The sequence below is a fragment of the Gallus gallus genome, chromosome 12, assembly GCF_016699485.2.
Source record: "Gallus gallus isolate bGalGal1 chromosome 12, bGalGal1.mat.broiler.GRCg7b, whole genome shotgun sequence".
Lineage (NCBI taxonomy): Eukaryota > Metazoa > Chordata > Aves > Galliformes > Phasianidae > Gallus > Gallus gallus.
The window spans coordinates 8336401-8364338 of record NC_052543.1 but is presented as its reverse complement, the minus strand read 5'-3'; the positions used below and the strand labels follow the sequence as shown (position 1 = coordinate 8364338).

Genomic DNA, 27938 nt, shown 5'->3' with positions numbered 1-27938 from the left:
AACATATTTTGTGTTTTCATAACTTACCATTACTACATAGGAGAACCACTTGCTCCATCAATAGCCACTTCCTTGATATCTTCTATTACATCTTTCATGATTTATCTGCTTATAATGAGACTAGATTTAAACAAAAATTTATTATATCACAGCTTAATGTATTTTCAGTAACTTTAGCATGTCTTTCTTTGGTTTCATTTATGAAGGAAATTTGGTATGTTTTTTTTGCATAGTGTAAATAAAACCGAGCAAGATCGTGATTAACTTATATGTTAATGCAAAGGCCCTAGCCAAAAGGAGATAACTGCAGCTGAGAAGGAACTGTCAAGATGGAATGTGTGTATTGTTTAATGCTTTCATTAACAGTGTTACAATGAAAGGTATTATTGTTTATGAAATGTACTGGGGAGTTTAAATAAGGAAATGAATTTAAGTGATATATAATAGCATAATGTGCATGACTGAAGTTATGACCAGTAAAATCGCTCACTGTAAAATAAGGATAATTCTTGATACAGTTTAGGAAGAGAAAGATTGAATAAATTTGCTTCTGGCAGTGTTGTCATGAGCTATCTATATAACGAAGCAGACATCTAAACAATGAGGTGTAAATCCTGGTATGTCAGAGTAAATGTTTGCAATAATGATAGGAAAGTATTAATGTCATCGAGCACTAGCAGGACTCCATATGAAAGACTGCTAAATACCTCCCATCAGTCACATTCCAGAAGGTTGAATTCAAACTGAAAACAGGTGCAGTTGAGGGCTCGTGATAGTTAGGCAAATGGAGTGCTCATGTCACAGGAGGAGTCCAAACTCAAACATGGGTTTGTTTCTCTAGCAAAACAAAGGCTCAGTAAGGATGTGTGTTCTCTACAAATATATGAAGGGGTAAAAGGAATGATTTAAGTAAAAGAAATATTAACAATTAATTAAATTAAAAATTAAGTAAAATTCATTGAAAATAACGTATCCATTAATAAGTTTAGAATGAAAAATAAGGAAGGGAAAAAAGCGTCTTCTAATTCTCAGAGGAAAGAAGGTTCTGAAACAGCTTTCTAAATGAATCGAAGGGAATGAAAAACTTAACTGGTTTTAAGGTGCAACTTGATACATTTATGAATCAAATTATAATATATGGCCTGCAACTGCACACATGATTTCAGTCCTCTGAATCAGGATATTTATGGTAGTTTCATGCTCTTACAAGAGTAGCATGCTGTTAGTAACCTGTGTGCATGACGTGTGTTAACTTTACCTTATTTAACATTCTACAGATATCTGTGCAATGTAGATATCTATGCAAATGTGCTACTTATATTAAATGTAATTTCTAAGGGGATGAGAACAATAACTGAGTGCTCTCAGAATGCAAGAAATGCAGGTATCTCCCCTGCCATTGTGCCCTTTGGATTAAGTCAGAAGGATTGGGAGAAAACAAAACAATGCTGTATGGGCACATGGATGAAAGACAACTGAAGAGACTGCCTTTGCTCAAGGAACCTGATGCTGTAAACAACATTCCAGGCTGTTCTCTGGACTCTGTTTTAAAAGAGCATCACATGGGATGGTAAATTCTGTGTAGAAAAGTAATGTATGAGGAAGGAAAGAACTAGACTAATAATTGCTTTCACAAACAGGATCATATTTAAACATCCCTTGCTTACAAGTGCTTTGAGTGCCCTTACCAGAAAGGCCAGGCTACCAATCAAACAGCAACACTCAGTGCAGGATGGAATGGTCTCGTAGTTTTAGTCTTCCTTGGGAGCAATGCAGGGCTTGGGCAGGCATCATCTCAGATCACTTTTTAGGAACTGCACTTTGTGACCTCAATAAGATTTTTGAACAAGCTGCCAGATTGTTTTGCTGTTATGCCTTTTATGAGTAGATGTGATGAATGTAGGTCATCAAACTCCTCTTGGCTCAAAGAAGGCTTCATGATATATGATGAAACGTTTGTGTGTCAGCAAACATTATCAATGAACAGCTAATTTGTTTGCTACATGTTGATATGTGTATACATTAGGTTGGTTATAAATACGGATGGTGTTCCACAGTCCACAAATGACAAGGTGCCATTTGCTTTAAAATATCTGTTGTGCTGAGTATACAGCAAGTGTATGCTGTACAGAAAATTTATTTTACCTCTTGCTTTCCTTTTCCTTTCCTTTTTTTCTTTGTTTTTATTTTCTTTTAAAAAAAAATCTGCTAATATAACATCTTCTTGTTATATTTTTAAAGAACTAATGTGTTCCTCCCTGTATTCTCTTTTGCTGTCTCTTTCTCTATCTGTTTTTCTCCAAACTGCTGCTTTCATCCCTACTCCAACCAGCTTGACTTCCAGGTCAGTATTTTCTGCTCTCCTATTTAATTGCTCCTTCCACAACCAAGGTTTTCACTGGTGCTCAATTTATTTGGTCATTTTGATTCCACATTAATAACTTCTGTTTGAATTTTATTTCTTTTTGTTTTTCATGCTTTGCACTATTATGAAGTTTTTGGTCATTCCATATCTAGATCGAAAACTTCACAGTAAATGAATGCTTTTGTCAAAAGCTTGTAAGAAAAATACATTTATTGACAACATACCAAATTCGTATGTTGTGTAAAGAATTTTTTCCACTTCTACTTTTATTATTTTTATTTAGGAGTTTAACATTGGGAGTAACTTTCTGATAGGTAACCCAACTCAAAAAATAATTACTTGAGTAATAAAAATACTATGCAGAGAGATTTATGCTTACAATTAGAGACATATTTTACTGTCACCACTTAAACTATTAAACTATTATTATAAACATCATGTGAGAGTTTGGAGTGGTTCGGCTGCTGATTCAGAAACATTTAGCTATTTGTTCTGGCCAGATTCTGGATGAGTACATAACTGCAAGGAATGTGTGTATATGTGTACATTTTGTATACTGTTTTTATATGTCTCATGTTCTTGTCAGATACAAGCTTTATTGTCTTCAGCGTTTTAGATTAGTTTCATTAGTATTGGTGCTCCTGCACTATTTTTGAGGAATGTTTAAAGAATTTGGTAATATTCTCAAGTCCTGAACAGGTCATCTTCTCCTGTGGAATCTTCCTGTTGAGTTCAATCTTGTCTCCTTTTTCCCATGTTATGCAGAGTTCTGTCACAATACAATGCGCCCCTGAAATGTTGCTTACTAATTTTAACAGTACTGCAACTGCTGTCACGAGATCAAGTCATGAGATCTGAGATCTGATCTATTAAAAATGATTTTTTTTTTTAATTTCAAAACGTGATTATATTTGTTTTTCAATTTGAGAGAAGATGAATGTTGTTTAAGGGATTTCTGTGATTAATTATTTCTTCCAGACAGAATTGCTGGTTCTGCAGAGGCAACCATTACCCTCTAGTGATGCCTTAGGAAGCAAAATAGTTGCCACACAGAAGCAATGTCATAATGATCTGAGTACTAAGAAAGCTTAAAACCAGGCTTCAAACATTTGAAATAATGAGTGTGTCAAACAGCAAATCAGAGGCTGAATGTATTTTTTAAATTTTCTTAGCTGCAATCTAAAGAATGAAAACGTTGTTGTTGTTACTGTATTTAGCATAGATTCTTAACAATAAATGTTAATGGTCTGTTTTTTTTTTTATTAATATCAAAATAGGACATGACTACAGTATAGATAAGTTGTTTTCTTTACTGAAGCTGCTCTCCTTAAGAGAGAAACAAACCTGATTTTCAATTATTTTTGAGGTAAAATGTGTGTACTTTTTCACAGATCAATTGGATTAGAGTATAAATAGGGGTGTATGCTGTGAAGATTTTCCAGGCAGATTTCAGATACCGAAGTTTTGCATTTGGGGATACCATTCCACACATCGTGTTGCCATGCAGCACAGTTGGATGAACACTTTATTGTCCATCTACAAGCTCATTTTAACATGCTTGTGACGTTAAATTTATTGCACCTAAATTATAAAAATACTGAAACAGTTTATTTTCAGCATCTTTATTTCTGCCAGAAAGTAATTAGATGCATTTACTGTGGTTCTGGCTATGATGAAGGTGTGGTCTGAATGTGACTATTATGGCACTTCTGTCAGAATGTATTCAAAACTTTATTGAAAATCTCCCTAGCCAGAAGGAGCTTAAAGTTATGATGCTATGCAGTTGTCATTATGGCTGATTTCACCTGAATTCGATGCTTGGTATGCAGAAACCTTTGTTCAGCATTTGGAGGTGTAATTTTTGTTATGTTTTATTGACTTAAAAAAACAACTGACCTTGCTGAAGCAAATCCTGCCAATTTCTATCCCTGTAGTCTTTCATATGTGGTAGTGTATGTTTAAAGTTTACTGTAGTATTTCAGTGAAATCTTAAACTGTTGCAGCTTGAACCACTGTAAAGGTCAAAACTTAATTTAAATAACAGATTTATTAATCTCTTTAATTTCTGATAATCAATATATTCTTAACTGTCATTTTATTAGTGATTGGAAAGGTTGGAAAAAATGCTGTAGCTCTTTTATAACTCGATGAGCTATTGATATTGCAGGCGAAGAAGATAAAATACATGACATAAAATAATGTATGTATTTTATATATATAAAAATCTACTTATGCTACAAGAAAAACTCAACACAAAAATTAATCGAGTAACTTTTGTTTTTCATTTAGTTTACACCAAGTTATGTACTCCTCACACTTTTCTGCCTGTAGATAAACAGGAGATGGTATTGTGCTGGAAATTTTCCCACTGGCCTCTAACGTTGGCCTTCCTGATCATTCTGTGGAAGGATAAAGCTCCATGAGATGTGCAAGGCAAGGTTTAACAGAGCTTTAAATTTAACTTACAAGCCTTCCGCAGTTTTGTCAAATGTCAGTTTGATGGTTCCAAGGGCAGAGCAATATGTTGTTCACAGATAATTTCCCTGGAGAAATTGAGATAGTGTACCAATGAAAACTGAGAGAATCTGTGATATACAGTACTTTTCTGAGAGACTGGTTATTCTAGGTGAGAACACAGTTGTTATGTTGGAAACTGACAGACTGATGTCATGTCTTTCTGTTTTAGTCTGTTTGCTTCATATACAGAATCAGCATTTTCATGCTGTTTGCATTTTAACAGTTAAGAACATTGAAAGACATTAAGATTTGATAAGAGATATTTGTTTATCTGATTGTGTTCTTGAATTTCTGTATGTTTGCATTTCATTTTATTTAAGAAATAGTAAAGTAGAACTTTTAAATAATCAGAATTCCTTCTTTTAAAAGAACAGTAAAAAATCATATGCTGTGAAATAAGATTAGTTTATAGAGTTGAAGAAAGTTGATAAAGAATAAAGAGATAAAAATGAGTCATGGTGACAGGGTAATGCATTGTTGCTCATTTTTATCCAACTACCTTCTGAACCGCCTCAGTTCTTTACTGTGCCATTCCAGTGTGCCTAAAGGAATGCAGAGGTCAACATATTTTCTGGGACAAATTGAAATTTAAATATGGAAGGATATTTTGTAATTCTCAGTAATGTGCTTTTTTTTTTTTTTTTAATTTGGTGTATCAATAGTCCTTGGAAGTAAATATTAGTAGATATGCAGCATAAAGTGGATATGAGCAGAAAAGAGCTCTACGTCCCTGAAGGAAAAAGAGCCACTTTGGATTGCACTGGGCCTAACAGTAGGGTTCCATGTTGGAGAAGAAATAACATGAGTAACTGCTACTTTTTCTTTATTACTAGTTTCTGGACAGATCATTCTTTTAATTCTCTAGGCCTTCTACTTAACATTAGTTTTGGCAAGGAAGAAGATCCACATCAGGTATTTATTTACTTTTTGAATAAAGCAGCCACACACCACTGCCATGGGGAGCTCAGTTGCTGCCTGGCTGCAATGCTATAAGGGTTCCCTGTGTGGAATGGAAGGATGTAATGTATGTGAAGAATCATTGTGAGATAATACAACTTACCCTCAAAAAGCTGTGACTGAAAAGAGACAGGGGTGCTAAATTTAGGAATAGGGCTGTTAATGGAGCCTCCTCTTCTAGTCTCATTGTTTGCTTCCATAATGCAAGAGCAATGTTAATGGACAATAAAATTATGACTGAATAGAAATGCTCTGATTGGAATTACAACAAGGGAAATTAGTAAGTCAAAACAAGTAATCATGTAGTGGAATTCAGAGGAGTTGACTGCAAAAGCACAGTAAGATTGGATGACAATGCGGACCCTGAGACCTGCTAGGTTGAGCCAGGAGTTGCAATGGAAAGATTTGATTTAGAAGGAAATTGCAGAAGAGGTTTGATTGTGATTGCTGTCACGCTGTACGTGCTGTAGAGAGTTTGCAAAAAATAAGTAAACATTGCTTGATGAGGCAGTGGGAAGACTGCAACTCCTCAGTCAAACATGAGGCAGAAAACTATTTTCAGTTACTGGTTACAGCTATAACCGATGATATCAATTAATAAAATAGCTGAGCAAGCAATTACCATTTAAATCAGATCAAATACCCTTCTTATCTAGTGTCCTGTCATCGGGTTTTTTTATTTTATAAAGAACACGAGAAGCAACTGCAGATATCCTTGATATACAAGAGATGTGTGGCAGATGAGTTTTCTGGTACAGATTTCACACATGTTCATTTCAAGTGTCATGCACTAAGAATGTGCTGAGAGAGACAGTAGTGCTATGCATGGCACTGAAGTTTCAGTGGTTGCAGAATAGATGTGTGTTGAAACAAAGTGATATGAACTATAATTCAGAAATAGGATTTCAGTAGGTCTTTTTCATTCGTGCACTGTTCTTATGTGAATATTTCTAACATCTCTCCAGAGCTTTGGAGGCAAATTTCTTAAGCAGAGATCTTGGAAATATTTCCAGATTGGATGTTAGGTAAACCTTTCCTCCCACATTTTTGCCTTTGAGATGAGAAATGTTTCAGTGACTTCTGCGACGCTTGCTTTACTTCTAGAGGGAGAGTTGGTTCTGTTGTTCTGTTGTGGCAGCCATATGTTCTTGTGGTACTTCTGAAGGCAAAATAGTTATTAAACTGAAGCACTGCCCTAATAATCTCTGTTAGAAATCTTAAGACAGGACACAAACATTTGAAATCATGAAATTTTAAGAAGAGGCCTATAGATTTGTTGTGGGTTGCAGATTTGCTCCTTTGAAACTGAAATAGCATGTAGTACACTGGTAAATGGAGCTGAGAATGAAAACATATATGCTAAAACTCATCTACCTTGCTAACTGACTACTCTGGGCATTACAGAATTTTTACATTCAATTTGAGAATTGGTGATGTAGGAACCAAATCATTTAGAGAGTTTTAACTTATTGTTTGTTTTGGATGATTTTTTTTATCCTCTGTTTTTGTTGGTCATTTTGATTTTGCTCCTTTATATGAACACAGAAAGTGCACAGAGGGTGCTTCTCAGTTCTCCTGGGGGTAGGAGTATGTACAGAAACATGGAATTTGCCATAATCTCAGCTCGAGGTGAATGGTAGAAAGAAGACCAAACATTCTTCTTCCGCAAGAGAAGACAAAGTTAACGTGTGATTACCTTGTCTCTGAGGTGTGTAGCAGAGCAGTGATCTTTGGTACTGAAAAAATATACTCAGTTTGGCCAAAGTTAATCAGAAAGTAGTCTTTCTGCTCGACATGTTGATTGTATCAAAGTAATTAACTTCTGCAAGGCTGAAATGATTGCTTTTGTTTTTGCATTAAAGTATTCTTAAATTTTTGACATCATCATCAAGACAATTTTTAACAAAAAGAAAGTAAGAAAGGTCTATGGGAACTGTTCAGTTATGGCCTGAACCACTGTTTGACAACCTGAGGCAAGGACTGGGTCAGCCATGGGAGCGCAGGTGAAGGCAATTCACCTCCTAGACCCCAGTTAAGGGCTGACTACCACTGGGGAAGGATCTCTTTCTGGAGATCCCTCCCCTTTGGAGTTTTCCACTGTGAGCCTAGAATCTTCTGATATGGGTAAGCATTTCTTCCTTGGTTGTTTCTTTTTCCCCACGATAATCTTTCCAACTATAACACCTGTGAAGTACCATCCTAACCATGCTATTCTTCCAACTGTACAGAAGGTTAAGCACAAGGGAAAAAAATTTGAAGATGTTTTATATACTAGTAAGCCTCTGGATTGTAGAATCTGAATTAAAAAAAAAAAAAAAAGCAACTTAAAAATTTTTGTAAGTGCGAATTTCAACACAGGGAAGTATTGATTAGTTTTTTTTTATTAGCAGATGATACACCTTAAGATGATTAAAAAATTCTTTGAAAAAAATCCTGGTTATTTGGACCACATTATCAAAATTTCATCCTCTCCTGAATATGTTTTCTTAGCATGATGGTACCTGTTTTCCCCAGACAAATCCATCTATAGGGTGTAAGTGAATAAGCAGAGCCCTTGCATACTTGTGCTAGGAATGTGTCTGTCAGAAAACCTCTTGATGCCTCTTGTGATCTTTACAGTCTGCTAGATATCCTTTTTTTTTTTCCCTCCAGGTTTATAGATCAGTAGTAGTAAATACATTTGCATTCCAGGAAAATACTAGAAACAGTACTTAACAGTGCTCATTACCTTAGTGAAGGTTCTGTCTTTCAGTTGAGTTGAATCTGAGTTTTAAGGAGTTTTCTTGAAACAAATTCCCATACTATTGTTGTGGTCTTTACTTAGTAATCAAATAGGAATCTATGTATTCTCAATTTCTGAGACAGTAAGAACTGAACTCTTGGAAATACATCTGCTGAGCCTTACTGAGGTAACGTATGAGTAGTTGAGAACAGTCATTCACATGGGCAGGATTTACAGCATTGGGTCTTCTGTGTAATTAGCTACTGAGTCCCAGAGTGCCTTGTAAAGTGATAACCTACAATTTATCATATGTGAATCCTTTGTGAAGGTGTAGCATATAGGAGAAAGGATAAACGTGAGCTGTTAAAAATGAAAATAGTGTTTTCAAGCATTGGTGCTAAGATACTTTCTAATGCACACATAGAACAATAGGTGAAAATGACTATTTAAAATTTGTTGACTGTATTAAATTTTAAACCGGATTTTTCAGACTTTCATATTTGGTGTAAATTACTTGCTTTGACTAAAGTGTTATGTTTCATAAAATAGTTTTTACATAACTTTTATTTCTGTTGAAAACATTCTATTATTTCCTTGCCAAATTTATTGTATTCCGTATTTTTTTTCATTTTCCTTCCATTATGATTATAAAGAAGAAAAACAATGTTAATATAATTTTCTATATATGTATTATACTAGTTAATTGAGTATTTTGTTGTAAAATTGAGGTGCATATATTCCTGGCATGCTGGCGAATTTTTTGGTTGACTTTCAAACAACTGGTCCTATTGTAATGCTGTTTAACATTATGACAGTTATTACAGAGACAGGTTGCTTCAGAAAATGTTATAGACTTTGCTCTTAGGGGTATTTCACATGTCTGCATTTTTTGGATGCTTTAGGAAAAAAAGTCTTTATGAAATAGAGTAAAGGCTATACTGAGCATGTAACACTTGGTTTTGGCTGACATTACCTACTTTTTTGGCCAAGGTACCCAGGTGGTTAATTAAAGCTGGGAATTTAATGAAATAGCATGACTTTCTATAGTCAAGAGAGATGAAAGCATTTGACTGTAGACGACAGTTATGCACTACTGTGAAATGAAGTCTGAAAGATACTTGCATACAGGCAGAAACTAAATGTTAATATTTGTTTTAAAAAGCTGGAATAAAGTAATTAAATAAACTGTAGTCTGACCTGTGAGATCATTTTGTATCTCGTTCCACAGGAACCAGACAAAAAAAAAAAGAATGTGTTTAAATGTAGTCATTACAATTGCTGAAAAAAATATGTATGTTTGACCTGGAAAATACTGCAATCTAGTTAACTTAAATCATCTGAAAATTTTTATAGTGGCCAAAGAAATATGTACTCTAGAATATTCTTATTAATTTATAAGCAGGCAGACTTAAATATGCACTTTCCACTAGAATTCTTGTTGCCAACTCTCAAACTTAGTAGCCATTTATTCATATATATATTTACTCCCAATTTTGCTTGTCAATTTATCTAGTTTCCGTTAAGAGCCAAGGTAAATTTCTTTTGGTAGAGTTAGAATGGATATGTTTTCCTTACTAACTTCTCTTATGTATTTCTATAATGTTCCTACATTTTATTAAAAAAAAAAAAAAAAAAGTGTTAAACTCATGACTGTCCTGATGCATTTCTCTGCATCCCTTTGCCATGAAGCAAAACATATGTGTTGGGATGCTTCATCCCTGAAAGCATTCAAAGTCAGGTTGGGCAAAGCGTTGGGAAACCTTATCACAGAGGAAAGTGTTGGAACTAGATGATTTTTAAAGTCTTTTGCAATTCAAACCAGTCTGTGATCTGAGCTGTGGGGGTCTGTTTTCTCAGTTAAATTAAATTTAGCTCATCCACCAGGAAGGGATATCCTAGAATTGTTGTGTGACAACAGTGTAATACAATCAAGTATCAAAGAAAACTGGAGATAAGAGATGAATGAGTACCGACTGAATCGGCTGCTATATTTGAGAAGTACCATAACATGAATCCATGTTTATAAAAAAACCTTATTAGTTAATTGTTGAGAAATTAAGATAATTTCTGTCCTTGGTCTCAATTTGATTTCCCTGAATGTTTTTCACTTGGCAGAATGTCTTCTTAGAATCACTCATTTGATATTTTTCCCATGATTTCTGAACACTGACATTCTTGCTGTATTTAGGCTGTTCTGTGTCTGAAATCCTGGGCATTTAATTTAAGAGTGTATTGAAAGCATAGCTTAGTGAGTCTCAACAGTCTCAAGCTTTCTGAAACTCCGGAGTTTCTGCCTATGCATTGCACAGATGCTGCACACCTGTGGGGAAGGTTCCCTTGTATGCACAGTGAGCTCATCACAAAACATTTCATTGTTTGTGCTTTTTTTTTTTCCTGAGTGTACGTTGCATAAAATGAGGGCTCCGCACTGTGTTCCGTCTTCCATGTGCCAGTCCTATGAACTCTCTAAAGCCATCTAAAAGCAACACAATTAAAATCTAGAGGGAAATGTGTTGTCTTTATTCTGTGTTGATCTCCTCCTGTACTCTTATGGGAGATGTAAGAGAAAATTACACAACTAGGCTTTTAAACTGTAACATTTTTTTAGCTTCCATGTGCATGTGATCAGTTGAGGAAGAAAGAATATGATATGGCTTTCATTTATTTCATTTATTTTTTGTTCTTTGGGGATTTTGCATATCAGAGGCACTAGGTGCTTTTCTTTGCAGGTTCACAATGTTCTATATTTGGTGTGGCATTAGAAACTGAAATGGGAAGTCGTGAGAGGGAAAGGTGATGAAAGAAACAGTTGGCATAGGCATAAAATTCAACTTCTTGCAGAGATGAAGTAGGAATTTATCATTGATTCAGCAATAGATTGGAAATTGTTTTATATTGTAGGAGCACAGTCATACTAACAGCAAAAAAATTCTGCCAAACTCCACATGTATACAAAGTTCTGAAAAAGACATCTTTTCTGTTATTCACTTTATTTTTCTGCTGATTAGGTCTATACTTGCAATTTAATACTAGACCAGGCTACCCAGGGCCCCATCCAATCTGGCCTTGAACACCTCCAGGGACGGGGCATCCACAGCGTCTCTGGGCAGCCTGTTCCAGCACCTCACCACTCTCTTGGTAAAGGACTTCCTCCTGATATCCAACCTAAATCTTCCCTCCTTCAACTTAAAATCATTTCCCCTTGTCCTGCCATTATCTACCCTTGTAAAGAGTTGGCTCCCCTCCTGTTTCATAGGCTCTCTTTAGGTATTGAAGGCTGCAGTGAGGTCACTCTGCAGCCTTCTCTTCTCCAGGCTGAACAAGCCCAGCTTTCTCAGCCTATCTTCATAGGAGAGGTGCTACAGCTCTCTGATCATCTTTGTGGCCCTTCTCTGGACCCTCTCCAACTGCTCCCTTGTATTCGGGGCCCCAGACTTGGATGGGGTACTCCAGATGGAGCCTCATGAAGACAGAGTAGATCTACTCTATTTAGGTTATTTATTATTATTTAGATTATTTATTATTATTTATAATAATAACACTATATTTCAAATGTAACACTATATTTCAAATGGAGGAATTCATACTTGTCTCTTTAGAAAACAGTTATCTGTGAGCTTGATGTAGATTCTTTTTCTTCTGCTTGTTTTTGTTATCAGTGTCATTCACTCTGTTGTGATTTGTTTTCCGTGCATATTATGAGTGGTTATAGGAGGCTGAACTAAGTTTATAGTCCATTTTTTGATACTTTTATGATAACATAAAAACATTTAAAGTATATTTAACATAGTAGCACTGTACTGTACTCAGAAAAGATCAGTATTTTTTTTTTCCGAGGTTTGTGCTGAAACTTTCAAAAAATGAAATGACTTGGGAAATTGAAGGCGTGCACTTGTAGCTTTATATTCACTGAATGTCTTACTATGCTGTATGGTTCTATTCCCTATTTTGTTAGTTTCTGTGTTAATAATTATGAGTCTGTTAAGCCATCACCTTCCATTCTAGAGCTCTCAGTGAAAAGCTGCATTTCTGTGTCCTCTGTTGGAAATTCTCTGCTAGGAAATCAAATTTCATAGAGTATTTTCACGCATGTATGTTTCAGTTACTTCTGCAGCTTCAGTTACTTTGTGTAGCTTAAGATGCCATAAGTAAACAAGTAATAAAAACTACATTTTTGTATTTAAGTGGGGAGAAATTAGATTATTCTGTACTCCTGTATGTAAAGCTATGGAGGCCATATTCCAGGTTTTCTGGAATTTCCACGGCAGAAAAAAATGGATTTTTAGATTATTAGTCCATAGATTGCAGCCCGTGTTGAGGTCATGTAAGAATCAATTTCACAGATGTTTCACAAAGCTAAATTTGGTCTCTGCATCCCTGATCATAAAGCATTATATTGATTCCTATGGCAGTTCTTGATTGAAATTTATTAAACCATTTAACGTAGCAAAGTTTTTTGTTATTTTAATCCATTGTACCTGCTGTTTTTCTTTTTTCTTCCCTAGGGAGCTTGAAGATACTTTTTTTTAGTAATAGATCAACTTTTCTGTAATGTAGTACATCTACAGAATTTTTGTATGAAGTTTCTTCTAAGGATTTTTAGTACCATGGCAATATTTACTAATTGGAGATTCATCACGAACTTTTAAGTTTAAATAATTAATGAAAGAAACAGTAGTAGGACAAAGAAACCAGTGATACAACTAAACATAAAATGGTCTTGTTTCTTTAGCATAATGAAAGCAATGGAAGAAATATATCCTATAACTTCATTTTTCACTGGAAGTTCCAATGTGGAAGCATCAGAAATGTTTTCAATGATCCTTCTGGGCATTGAATAATATTCTCTTAATTTGTCAAGATAGGATTAGTGAGTAGATCTCATTAGGAATTTGCACATGACTATATTTTTACATAGATAAAAGAGAGCAAATTCCTCAAAGTCAAGGAAAGTTGAGAAAATAATCTAAGAATCCAAGCAGGTAGAAAGTATTACTGCAGGGATATTTTTCCAATTCCTACCAGGCAGAATTAGCTTGTCTATAAAAATATGTATTCCATGTATTACAATCAGGAAAACTTTTCGTAGTTTAATGAATAAGACCCAGAGAAAAATATGATTAATCTTTTAAGTAAATTAATAAAATATTCTTTTTTTACTTGAGAACAGTCCTAACAGAAAACATATAATGGTGATGAAGTTTGTTTCATTTTCACAAGAACTTATTTATAAACTTACTTGTTAATCTTTTGTTACATTATTAAAGTTCAAATTACTAAAAAAGATTTAAAAAAGGATTGTTTCCTCTGCTGCAACAGTTTTTCAGAAAGCATGTATGTGTATTTGTGTGCACGTGATGAAAAAGGAATAATGTAGGTGACAGTAATTACTTTACCGTTACATAATCTGAATACATCAAAGTTGTTTCATTTTCATTATGGCAGACTGAAAACGAGGTAAAGTTTAATTGTTTAAATCTGACACTAGGAATACATTCATAAGTTGATGAATTAATGTCCTGTGTCATAGTCTTAAGTTGACTTATAGTGGAAAAAATGTCATTACAGTCATTAATAGTAATGCAAATGTATGTACAATTCTTAGACACATGAAGGACCAAAACAAGAAGGTTGCCAATCTGAAGCACAGTCAGCAACTGGAGAAAAAAAAGAATGCACAGCTGTTGGAAGAAGTTCGTAGACGAGAGGACAATATGACAGACAACTCTCAACATTTACAAGTGAGTTTTTAATTATTAATTATTATTATTCTTTAATTATGTTTTAGAATCTTGAAAGAAAGTGTCCTTCTGTTTCTTCCTGAGTATTTAATGATTCTTTCTGCAAAGACTTGGTGGCTTTCTTCTATCCTATCAGAGGATACACTAATGACCAGTTGTACCCATGAAATATTTAGTGTTTGGGGTGAGGAAAAAAGAGAATAGAACTTGAAACCTTCTCCTCACAAGGATTATATTTTTCTTAGTTTATAGGCAAGAAAGCAAGTCATTCTAGCTTGTTTTGAGGAGACACAAAAATAGAAGGATAATTATGCTTTCTGTATTTTACAAACCGTAATATGTTGGCTGGATATGTTATAGTGTGGTTATGAGTCTTCAGGATGTTTGTATATCAAATAGCAGCATGCTCTGAATTTTATTTATTTTTATAGGGTGAACATTTACATACCCAGGTGATTAAGTCTGCAAAATACAGATTTGTTTTTCCAAGAGCATTGAACTGTATAACAAATTCTACCATGTTTTGCTGTGTGGAGATTCAAAGCAAAAACATTTGAGACCCATGATCTCCTTCCTGTTCTCAGTTACTAGATGTGGCTCTTCACATTAAATTCAAATGTCTGCAATTCTGTATCAGCAAGGCTATCATCATCTAGTTGTGTACTCGGATCATTTAACAAATGTGATTTGATCTTACTAACTATACATGTGTAGTGGGGTAAAAAGGTGAATATAGACCATCAGATAGGGTAGTGGTGAACTAAGAATCTTCACTTCAGATTACTCCTATCTTATGCACTTAAGTTAAACATAGAAAAGCCCTGGAAGTTGCTGTGGATGTCTTGATTGACAAATCTGACAAATCCTTTATCATTACAACATTACTTCATTAGCAAGTTTTTTTTTTTTTTTTTTTTTTTACAATCTCCTTTTTCCAAGGTAGACTTTGAAGCTTTTTCTAGCAGAATTTCTAAAGTTATTAGAATTTGGGTGTTCAGACTGAACAGTAATTAGCTGACGTGATTAAATGATACATTACTTACTGGGGAATTTGTATTAAAGACCACAAAATGAGTTTGATGCTTGACTCAAAAATTGCTGAGAGCTAACAATAAAAACATATGAAGAGAAGTAGTGAGTTCTGTCAAAAACAGCAATGTCTTTGTACCATTTGTTTATAGGTAAGTCTAATACGCAGTGCAGTATATCATTTTTGGCTTGATCTGGTTAATATAATGGGTTTCTGGAAAATTTCTAATAGATGGAATTTGACCCTCACATGCTTCGTGCAGTACTGTATTTCTCGTGTGTTCCTGTATGCAAAACTCGAGGACTTAACACTACACCTCTCTTCAGGCTTGTGTTGGTGAAACTGTAGTGATAGAATCAAGTTCAGGAAATAATGCATTATTTATGCGTTGGTGTAATGTTTTCATACTTTGTAATCTTAGTCTTACATACTGCTGCATTACAATGAATTCTTCTGCATGTGATATAATAATAAAACCTAGTGAACTACTTGGGCTGATAATCTATATCAAAAATGAAATTGTAGTGCTGAGCAGCTACTTGTAATTAATGTGGATCAGCATTGAGAAAATCTTAGAGTTTTATTTTTTCATTAATATTTTGAAAATCTGTCAGAGTAGTGTGATCACTAGAGGATAAAAGTGCTATGGTCTTTGATGTAACAGCTAAACTTGGAGTTTTCAAGTTATGAAATGGGAAGGAGTCTACCAAATAGAAGCAGCATGGCTGAACAGCCTAAATTTAGAAAGAAAAAGCTGGTGTGGTATATAGCTCCCCTGTGCCATTCAGTTTCTTTTGCCCACTAACAACAGTTTAGGAAAGATAGTTACCTAAGACCTCTCATTTCTTTGTTACTATGCCTTAAAATGTTAATGTTTTAATATTGTGTACATTAGGTTATTACTTTCAGTAATGTAAGTATGTATGTGTTGTGACCCATTCTACATTTTCTGAGCTGCTGTAAAAGTGAGGAGGGGAGGACTCCAGCTGCTACTGCCTATCAGTAGGTGCTTTGCATTCCCCAGCTTGTCCTCCAGTAGCTGTAAGCAGGAAAAGGGGGAAGTGAGCTCAAGTCAATTAGCCTTGGTATACAAAGGAATTTTTCATAAGAGTTGTTAAAAAAAAAACTGCAACAAAACAAATAACAGACCTCAGTTACGTTGCTCAAGAAGTATCTCTTGAAATACTTAAAAAGTATTTTTTAAAATACAGGTTTGTGCTACTAAAATAATTGACCAAATGCACTATTGGATTTCATTATGATTTTGATAGGTGTATAGAGCTCGTCATTTCAGGGCAGTTTTGATGTGAGCCTTTTGTATCTGGTAACAATAAAACCACTTAAAGTATTTGGCATAAGAAAAAGGTTTACTCCTGTAACAGGTAGAAACAAGTGCCTGGCTGCAGGGATGAAACATCTGCTTTCTGCAGATTTGTATATTTAGCTATGTTTGTGAGTGTTCAACCTATTTATGCGTGTGTTCAAAAAGATATGTATAAGCAGTATATGATAGGTACATTTGTTTTCTTTCTAAACAAAAGTGCAGTGCTTTCCTCTGAATAAAAACTAACGTCGAATAATTTCATAGTGATGTGAACATACACAGAACTGAAATCAGGATGTAAGAGTTGACTAAATAGGTAACCTGACAGAATAGAATACTTGATCACTCTTGATATTAAATCTCAGTTTATAAATAATATATGGAGTAAATAAATAAATAAGTAACAATAGTGATCTAAGAATTTAAGTGAGGTAAAATTTGTGCAGAGACACGTTGTATGAGATGTATGATCTTTAAAAAATAAATTAGTTTCTGGGAGTACGATCCATCTGCTAATCAAAAGTAAAATTAGCTGATATTTTAATAAATACTGAATTAATATTTAGGAAACCATAGGCATCTGGCCACATTTTATTCTAACTGCTTCTAGTACCTTCTACCAGTGTTTACTGGCACATATAACACACAGTGCTCATGTCTACAGTGTAGTTATTACATCTGTGAATGATGTATTCAGCTGTTAGAGTTAAGTATACTCTAAATTTCTCTGGTCTGGTCTAATGCTTGTATTCCCTATTGGCTAAGTGTGATAAGCTCAGCTGACCATTGAAGAGCGATTAAGCTCGTCAAATTACATTTACTGCTGCCAAATCTCAATCCCTGTTACTGAAGTACTGGGAGAGATATAAGAAAGCTAGTATATTGTGTGTGGACTGTTCAGGGAGTTATTTGGGTCAAAGTGAAATGATCAGTTGAAGTGCCATCCATTTTGTACAGCTCAGCTAGGGGCCAAAGCTCTACACATTCAGCTGTCCACTTGCTTTCTGCTAGATTTGAAGAATTTGAGAAGTCTCTATTTTCTTTGAAGTTTAGATAGTATATAGTGGTCCTGAGGCTTATAGCATTGTATATATTTAAGATACATTATGCTAGCTTTTCAGGTAAAAGCATTTCAAAGCTGGTTCATATCCTAGCATCAGCCCATGCAGGATAAGTTTAAGTCTCAGATCATCACATCTCCGAGCACTCTAGAGCTGCTGCTGTGATGGAGAGTGCTCTGGGATACCTGGGAAGGGAATTCACTTTGGTCTCCCTCATCTATCAGCTATAATTGTGAGTGATGTTTCAGGTGTGGTTTTGGGGGGTTATTTGGATCTCTTTAAAATTGAAAACATCAGGAAGCCAGACTTGAGATTAATTCTTGGGAATGAAGAATAGTTGTGAGGTTTTCAGCTTTTTCCTTCCACAAATCAGGGGCAGACCTGTGGAAGTCTTGCCAGACATGATGGTCATATATTACATTAAGCACCACTGTGGGAGAGCTGGGCCTTGAGCACTTTATCATGAAGCTTTTTGAGAATGGTGTATGTAACATGCCTTCATTTTTCTCTTTTTTTCTTTTTTTTTTGTCTATCTCAGAATGATAAGCTTTTCTTGAGAAATGTAGAGCTAACTGACATGGGGGTAACATGTCATAAAGTTGTGCACAATATTCCAAACAAATCCCTTTGAAGGAACTTGAAATGTTGTAGATGTAAGGCTTACCTGTTCTACCGAAACATGTTTTTCCTGGTTCTTGTATAGAAAATGTTATTTCTAAGAATGCTGTTAACAGAATGAGAAAGAAAACATTTGGGTAACAAATAACTTGAGAGGGTTTGGGTTTGATTTGGATCTTAAAACCTGCAATATTAGCAAAGCTGAAAGCAATGACAAATTTAATAAGTGAATTGAGTGTGATGGAATTCTATGTATACGAAGTCTGGTAATAGTTGTTCTATGGAAACTTTGCGCAAACTGACCCATGCATTCAAGTCTATAAGGGAGGTGCAAGAATGAGTCTGAAAAGTGTTAAAAATGCTCTATTCTACTCTGAATAGAAAAGCTCCTGTGTGTTCTACCTTTTCTTCTTCTGGCGTATCTGCAAAATCTCTGATTCTTCCAAATGCTTCAGTTGTCAAAATTTTCTTTCAGGTAGCTTGTGTTTCCTCTGGGCAGCAGTCCACAGGCTGCAAAGGGATTTTTCACTAAATAATTGTTTTTGAGTAAGACAACGTGTAGTTCTCACTGATTTCAAATATCAAATACAGCTTGATCAATGCTCAGATCCTGAAGTACCATGAAACAGGTTGTGTACACATGTACATTTTCCATCTCTTTTAGACCGAGTCCAGCAATTGATCCTTGGATTGCTGGTAGGCATACTTAGGTGTAAGGCAAGAATTATAGCTCTTCAGTAAAGAAGAAATTTAGTCTTAGGTTTAGTCTTAGGTTGTAGTCCAATCATGCATAAAGCATGATTGAAAAAGAGCCTTACAAAAAGAGAGAAAATCTGGATAATCGATATAGCTGCCGATTTTTTTCTTTATGAGTATTTGTGGTATTGTACTAAAAATACTCCCTAGGGATTTCACATGCCTTCATTGGATTGTCCATTTTTCACTCTGTTCTTAATCATACAGTTTTCATCTCAGTAGATGAAATACTTCTGGTAATGCAAAATACATTGAGGACATTGTACACTGCCATATGCTGTATCTGTGTTTCTTAAAATAGAATAGAAGCATGGCTTAAATTAATGGTGTATCTGACATTCGTTTGTTATGTTTGTATTTTTTTCTCATAACGCATGCATTTCCTCCTGCGTTGTCTCAAAGGCTTTGGAATATTAATAAAAAGAGGTTGCTATGAAGTGAGACGCAATCTTACAAATAAAAATGAACAGAATGGTGTGATCTGTTCAGAGACAGAGGAAACAGTTGTGACTTGTACAGACAGACATTAGTGTGTGTAGGTGACATGTACAGGAGGCAGGAGTGAATTCATTACAGAAACACACATCCTTATTAGTGCTGAAGTACTTACATAGCGAGAAGGCCCAACAGTTTAAGAGGTGAAAATCATAAGCTATTGAATTAAAAGTGAATTTTAGTTTGAGTGTGGTTTCAAAGTTGGGCCTATACTTCTCTGGAAAGCTTTAGGAGCTCTGCGTATTTAGTGGATTCTGTATGTTTCCATCTTCAGAAGACTAATTGTTGTGGGGGAAGAAGGAGAAAAGATTGAGGTGTTTTTTTTTTTTTTTTGTCTTGTACACCATTCTTTTGTGATCTCTACAGTGTGTATGTGTGTGTAATAGCTCTGATTACTCAGAATCTCAGGCTAGTCATACAGCTGTGAGTGTGAGTGGAGAGTAAAGTGGAAATAAGGGACTCTGAATTTTCCTTTCTCTGCGTTATTAGCAATTTATTCCTTAGAACATACACATGAGATACCATATAGGCTTGCAGAGCCTTGTTCAAAGGAAGGAGAAAAGGCCTATGAAGGTCTTTTTTCTTGCTAAGATACCTACAATCTGATAATTCCTTGTAATTCTTCATTTTTTTTTCTTTTGATACGTTTGTTCCAGCTATTGGACATCTATACAGTTATATTCCATTAGTTGCTTGAAAACCAAAATATGTTCCTATATGTTGCTGTTTTCAAATTTTAGGCTCCTTGGGGACTCTCAAAATTTTCTTTTTGAATGGTTAAGTTGAAGCTTAATTTGTAAAATAAATAAATATTTAAATTAGTGTCACATATCAAATAGATTACTTTTTATGAAGTAAGAGTTATGTACTAGCAAATTGAGAGAACTTAGCACAGTAGATTAAAATTGCATGCATTAGTGATATGTAAATTGGTACTTTGGTATTTCTCTGCTGCTTTAGTTATAGCTGGATTTTGCCAAGATAGAGAGTGTAACTAATAACTAAAACCTCAAAAATGCTCAGTCTTCAGCAAAATGTTGAAGCAAAATGCTTACAAATTTCACAGTGCAGGGAATATCTTTTTTCTTGTGCATATCTAGCAAAAGTCAGAAATTGCAAGAAAATTGCAAGCAGAAATTTTCATGTAGCTCAATATGCATTTTTTAATAGATATTCTGAAAAATTAGAGTTTCACGGAACTATTTTTTTATTGTGCTGTATTGCTGCATTGATAACCAATTTATAAGAAATCTTTGAGCTGAGATTTAGATAGGGGGTAGTAGAAAAAACAAATATGCCTGTAATAGTGCAACTTACTAAAAAAAAGAGAATTGCATACTAACAACATCAGACTAATTTGCACACACGTAAGTCTTGAAGACAGAGATAGTGTACTTATATTTAGATTTCTAAAATAATATAAATGTAAATTTAGATTCTAAACATGGGTGGACAGTTAGGAATTCTCTTTTCTTGGCCTGTGAAAGTTCCATAAGTTGTGGATAAATTCCATATGTGTTGCAGAAATGTGTGTTGAACTTCAGCCAGTAGTTTAAGATTATGTTGAAGAAAATATTTCTAAGAGGTTTCAGATGAAGAAAAGTATTTGAAAGTCTACAGAGGGCAGGAGGGTTGATTGGTAGGTCTGAGGATCAATACCAGAAGTGTTTTTTTCTTTGGGGAGTTACTTTGACATTTGTTTTCATTGTGCAGTGTAATCCGCAGAAGCCAAAACTACTCTTGTTATAAAATGTCCCAGTAGACAATCTGTGAAAATCTCCTGTGAAGATCAGATTCTACTAGACTCACAGTCTCTTAAATCTTTTCTTCTTTGTCATAGTTGGTAGGCTGACAGAAGTATTCTGTGCTACGGTCTTTTAACCATCTATAACATAAAAACATTCAGTAGGTAAAACATTACCAGGGAAACTTTGTTGTGTAATGGTCATGTCCCCACATTTGTCTAGAGTATTACACTGTACATTCATTAACAAAATAGTATTATTTCCATTTTTTAGAACTTCCCCCATTTACTTGTGGATTTTTAACCAGGAGCACAGTATTACAGAGCATTATGTATACTTATTAATGCAACCTTTGTGCTATTACAGGAGCATCAATGCATCCCATATCTGAAGTCTGAATAATGTTTTTTTTTTTTTAAATCTTTTTCGCTTTTTACAGTTAAGTCAGAAACATTTTTCAGCGTTGTTTAAGTAACATTAATTCAATGACCTGAGCACCGAAGAATAGAACCTGGGCATCTTGATTTGCAAACAACGTTAGATTTGAATATTACAGTATATTTAGAAACTTGTGAAATGCAATTATGGACATGTATTTAATGTTTAGATTAAATAACATGCTACTATGCAGTTTAATAAACTGCTTGTGATTTGGAGAGGGCATGTGTGAAGAAGCACTGGAAGAAAAAAACTGTGTTGGAAAAAGCAAAGTTGCAACAATAGGAAACAGGAAAAATTTAATGTGATACAATCTCCCCCCACCCCCCTTCAATGTTTATGTAATAACTCACACATGTGGGACTCCCGTGGTCTCCAGGGGGCAATCACATTCAACATGCATCAAAAGAAACAGTTCAGTTAAACCAACTCTCCCTACCCAGCAATAATTACCACAAGTTTACACTGAGATATAGTTGCAAAAGGTTAGTCAGTAGGGCATCTGCAAATCAAGTCATATGTCAACTCTACATCAATAACCTCATTATAATAGATGTTAGTATTTCAGCACATGACTGTCCAATATAGCAATCCATGTATAGTTCATTTTTAACTTTAACATTGACTTATAGCTTGTCTAATATTTTACTAACTTATGTATTTAAACACCCTACATTACATAAATTATAATCAATGACAAAAACAATGATTTAGATTGAAATTCTACAAAGTGAAATTGCAATAAAATGTCTGACCCTATTTGTATAGCTGTCTTCAATATAGGATGAATATAGGAGGGTTTAACACTGTAATATAAAAGCAACATAATGAAAACTTCTATGAGTGTAGATTTTCCAATTTAAGCATTGCTTAAAATATTACCTATACTGTTCTAATTTTCATTTTCCCAAGATAAAGAAAAATATATCTAGATATTTTGCTATATTTGTAGCTTATCCATAGGTTATAACACTTTTTATTAGAAGTTTAAAATCCAGGGTGCAAAAAAAGTGTGCTCTAGCTAGTTTCATACTTCTGCTTGAGGTAAGCCAGTGTAGAATTATTTTCACTGATTGCTAATAAGCCAGATTTATACCAATTATCTCTCATTAAAAGTTGTCTATAATAGCCTTCTGTGCTATTACTTACAGACTACTTAGTGTTACAGATTAGAAAGTGGATGGAGCTGATGCTCCTGTACATAACCTTGTCTAGAACTGTTCTAACTTGGAAAAGATTTTTTTGAATTGTTTATTGTAAAAACATATTTGCTTTGAGACTCTTTCATGGAATATACTTCTAGGGAAGTAGTCTTTTTCACATGCAGAAAATTGAACAGATTCCATACCCCATTTCCATACCCCATCCCCCCTCTGCAAAAATGGATTTTGGGGATCAAATCTCACTCTTACTCTTTACAGTTCCTTTTTAAAATTTTGTTTCTTTGTTTTGTTTGTTTGTTTGTTTTAGATAGACAGAATCTACCTGACAAAATTAATTATGCTGAAATACATAAGCCTGGGAAAAAAAGGACTTGATTTTCAAATCAAATGCTGAAACATCAGATCTTGGAATTAAAGGTTTTAATTTTTTAAATTAAATATTTTGCCTTTAAGTTAGCCAAAGTTGACGTTAGATTAAATTCAACTAGCCATCCACTTAAATTTGTGGTCACTTAGACCAAAACCATATTCGTATATTTACTTAACTGTAGAATTATGTGAGCAATTGTTAGTATTTCAGGTTCCTAGCTGTTTTGCAATGCATGCGAGGTAAAATAGTGCACAGACTGCCAGAGAGTAGTAAATTGTGGCTTAAGGCAAAGGTAAAACTTATGTTCTTCAGTTAAGGAACCACTTTAGGAAAACACCTTTTACATTACTTGCTTCATTAATAGATCTTCATTAATAGATACAGTATTTTACACATGTATTACAGTCATATTTAAAGAAAAGGTAACATAAGGAATAAAAAGTTTTATGCAAGGTGTCCTTAATGCTGTATGTTTGCTAATGAATTGTTACTGACTGAGGTACTTAGTGCAACTGAATGTAATGTAGTTTTTGGTCCAGTGAGAGCAGAGTACTATCTTTGACCAGGGGATCAGTCTTTAGCCTGTGAAAGATGAAGCATACCATATTAACGAATTTGAAAAAATTAGGGAGTTTTACTAATCCCTTCTCTGTGGATGGACTATAATGGCTAGATATGAAGAAGAGCACTGCCATTTGTGTCTCAGTTTTCTTTTAAAATGGATTCAATTTTTTTTTTTTTTTTTGATCTGGATTATCGAGATAAGCAGATAATTGAACAATAAACAAGACTGGAGTGCAGTACATTAAATTTTATAGAAGGTTGATATTTATCTGTTCTTTCAAGTTACAGTTAGTGTCCTTACTGCCTTAACAAGCATTTCTTTGATCCTCTACTGTTTGTATTTTTCCATTTCTCTCTCTCTTTTTTGGGGTGGGATGAAGTATGGAGTCTGTTCGACTTTCTGCATCCGAAAAAGGCTCCTTTCCTAGAAATATGTTGTAGTAAAGCTCACAGGTAAAAGATACTGTATGACTCCCAGTGTTTTCACTAAATAAATGTATCAACAGAAATTGAGTTTTTCTGTGATGCCTGTTATAATTGTCGATAGGGACAAACTTAATGGAAAATATTGATGTCATGTAGATGAACTATAAAAATGTTAACTTTGAATCACTTAAAAAAAAAAAAAAAAACAACAAAAAAACCAAAAAAGAACAAACAGTGGAATTATGCACAGAAAACAGAACTTGTTTGTATTTCAAAGAGAATGGAGAATTTACCATGACCATGTGGGAATGAGCAACCCAGCCAAATTATCAAAGATCCCAGCTTGCAGCCTTTTTTATATTGAAGATCTTTATATTTCCATGTGTATTTTAATGACATTAATTATAAATACTTTTACAAATGCATTTTTTCCTTTAGTGAGGTGGGGTTTTTTTTAAGCTGTTATTTTTTATCAGTCATTTCATTTCAGACTTGTGTACTGGCATACTGAAAGAAGCGTTTTACACCTACTTTGTCATATGGAGGAACTACTATAATTTATCTATCTAGAAGCTATGGCATAGCTAAGAGCCAGGTGTATGTGATTCCAGCCCTTTGCCCCCTCTATATAAAACAAAAACAAAAACAGAAAAAACTTCAAAGGGACATTATAACAATGTGAACAGTGTGTCACGATTGCTACAGTCCCTTCATTTCGAATAAAGAATTTCATGTTTTCTTGCATATGGGATGAATTCCTGGCTCTAGTAAAGTTAATGGGAATTTTGCCACCGTTTTGTCAGACAAAGATTTCTTACATGAAGAGAAAAATAATTTAAAAAAAACAACCTTGCGCAGACAAAAAATAAACTTAGAAGGTCATTAGGAAAGCAGATCTCGAGCACAAATGGAAACAGCCCATTGTCGTTCATCATTTACATCTGATCTGTTGATGGGAATTTGTGAGAAAGTCCTTCCACAATCTAGTGCAGAGTTTGTCAAGATTGGCTTTTCTGTCTGGGTGTTCTTTTATGAGAGTATTTGGCTGCCAAGTCCTAGCAAATATCATTACTTCTGTTCATACAGATATTAGAAAAGACTGCTAGATGACTGCTGTCTGGTTCTCATGTTTTCAACACAGTCCTTGATCCTGTATGCATGATGGATTTATTCCTTTTTTCTTTTCTTTTTTTTTTTCTTTTTTTTTTTTTACAAAACTGATATATGCTAAAATAATTAACAGGATAACTGGTACCTTAAATGCTTTCTCCTTCCCCCCCCTTCTAAATGTAAAATAAGCATACCGTAAGAATTCTAGATAGTTACCATGTGAAACCTCACCTAATATCTTCCTATCTAGAGAGCTTTGCTAGGAATATTTATAGATTAGAAAGATTTGTGTTTATAGTGTACAACATGAGCAGTCTAGTCTACCTGGAAAAGAAACAGCTCCTGGTATTGCTGAGCCTTGGGCTGTGGGACTGGTGGCATGGGGCTAAGCAGATATGAGGACCAAGGGCCTGAGGCAATGATGCCATTCAGTGCTGTCAAGGACTATGCCCTCAGGGCCCTGACAGAAGCCCTCCCAAACCAGCTGTGTTCTTCCATGTCATAGAGGTCTGGGGTCAGCAGGCACTGACAGTGAAATGAGTTACTTATATGGGATGCCAATGAGTTGTTATGGGGAACAGGATGGTGACACGTGACCTTAGAGCCAGCTCAGCATCACAGGAGAGAGACACAACTGTCAGGGAGACTGTTCATGTTTGAGGCTGCCATGGAGAATTCCCCCTGTTGATCCTGTTCCTAACTGAGAAGGCTCCGTGAGCAGTCTGCAGCTGAGCAGAGGGTTGGCTGTGGGGAGGCCAAAGCCTAGGGTCCTCAGGGTAACCTAGGACACCTGTTGCCTCAGGGATCAGGAGGAGCACAGGACACTTGAGCATTAGTTCTGCCCTCATGAGGAGGCATAGACCCACAGGATCTCAACATGTCAGTGGAGCTGGGTGCTGGTGACATGGTCCATCCACTGTCCTGGGTATGGCTGTTGATGAACCAGATTCAGGGGCCATGAGGGAGCCTAGCCAAGAGATGTGGGAGATGGAGGTAGGACTGGCGGTGAATCCACCCTCTAAGACGTGCTTAAAAACAGAAAAAAAATCTTTCTGGAGTCTCTTTTTATCTCTATCTCCACACAGTACTCTAGCCAGACATGACCTACCAGAAATTCCATGTATCACTGAAGTACCTCTAATTGGAACTCAGAGACAAAGTAAAAGCTTCAAGATCACAAAAGAGAACGTGAGCTTTATAGGCATCATGAAGGCTATTTAAGGAAAATTTTATTGCAGGCAGAGAGGAAATGGATAACACCTATCAAAAACTAATTTAGGAAGACCAAATGGAAAGTAGTGTAGTTAAACAGCAGGATAAAGGAAGCTGTCAAAAGCAAAAAAAAAAACCAAAACAACAAAACAAACAAAACTGAAGTTTGTCCAGTTGAGGAAAATAGAATCATAAAACCTGGAAGTGAGATTTGAAAAGCACAAATAGGCAGACTGTGAAATGCATGAAACACAATAAGTAAGTAAATCGTGAAATGCATTCAAACTAGTAGTTTTCCAATGTGTCAGAAGCCGGAAGCCTGCCAGAGAACCTGTAGAGCCAAAGATAATCAAGACATATAAAGACTGCTTTCAGAAAATAAGGTCACGAGGTCAAAGTGGAAGAAATTTCTCTGGTATTCATAGAAAAGCAGCTCAGGGAGTTTCTGCTTCTGAAACCCCTTTTTTATAGGCAAACTATTGGAAGATGTATCTTTTATATGGTGGGGTGACAGTAGTGGAGATTGCGCTATTACTGACACTAAAAATAACATCAGTATAAGATCAGTGAATCAGAGGACAACTAATGTTGAAAGGGACCTCAAAAGGTTATCAAGTTCAATCTCTTGTTCAAGCATACCAAGTCTGTGGTCATTCTAAAATTCTTAAAAATTTGTGAATTCAAGAATCTTGCATATAATTTCCTTAAAGTTTCCTCTTTATCAGAGGACTGGGCACTCTCTACTGTGACATCTGTTTTCAAAAAGGTGGCAGGTAAGTTTTGGAAAACTACTTGTACCTATGATGTCTGCACTGGACAGATGAAGAGAAATTGTTATTAAAACAATCAAATTAGTGGGCAAAATACAGTATTTTAGCAATAAGTCTTTTCTAAAATTGTCATTCTTCATGAATTCACAAGTCATGACATCTTTCAAAAGTACTGTAAGAATCTGTGCTGTGACTGTTCAATATTCATCTAGAAGGGACTGAATACTTGCAGGACAAACTTTCTGATGAGAATATACTACAGCAAAGATGTGGTCTGGCTGTGAAGAAGGAGAATTTGATAGTGAGATGTTCTCGTGTTTAAAATGACATGAAATTGTTCTGGTCAATACAAGGTTTCAAACACAGAGGACAGGAAATCCTAGCATTATTTACACAGTGGTGGACTCTGAGCTGGCAGTTATAGTTGAAGAAAATAACTTGTTGCTGTAATGCACAGTTTTGTGAAAATGTTGGAATGATACTATGAATAAAAAATGAAATAGAATCTCGAGAATTACTAAGAAAGGAATAGTAATATGACAGAAATAATCATG

General features: G+C 35.0%; 1 protein-coding gene across 14 annotated transcripts in view; it reads left to right on the top strand.

Moving 5' to 3' along the window:
• ERC2 (ELKS/RAB6-interacting/CAST family member 2) overlaps nucleotides 1-27938 on the top strand; it is a 426293-nt gene that overhangs the window by 171139 nt on the left and 227216 nt on the right. For 11 of the 14 annotated variants that reach the window (XR_003077467.3, XR_003077466.3, XR_003077465.3 and 8 more), the window contains 2 exons: nucleotides 2333-2344; nucleotides 14167-14302. Coding sequence is in view for 2 of the 14 variants with exons in the window: in XM_040646769.2 (XP_040502703.1) it covers nucleotides 2333-2344; nucleotides 14167-14302 (148 nt within the window). In the remaining 12 variants the exon portion in view is untranslated. The remainder of the gene's footprint in view (nucleotides 1-2332; nucleotides 2345-14166; nucleotides 14303-27938) is intronic. The other 3 variants (XR_003077468.3, XR_005839466.2, XR_005839461.2) reach the window with 1 other exon arrangement.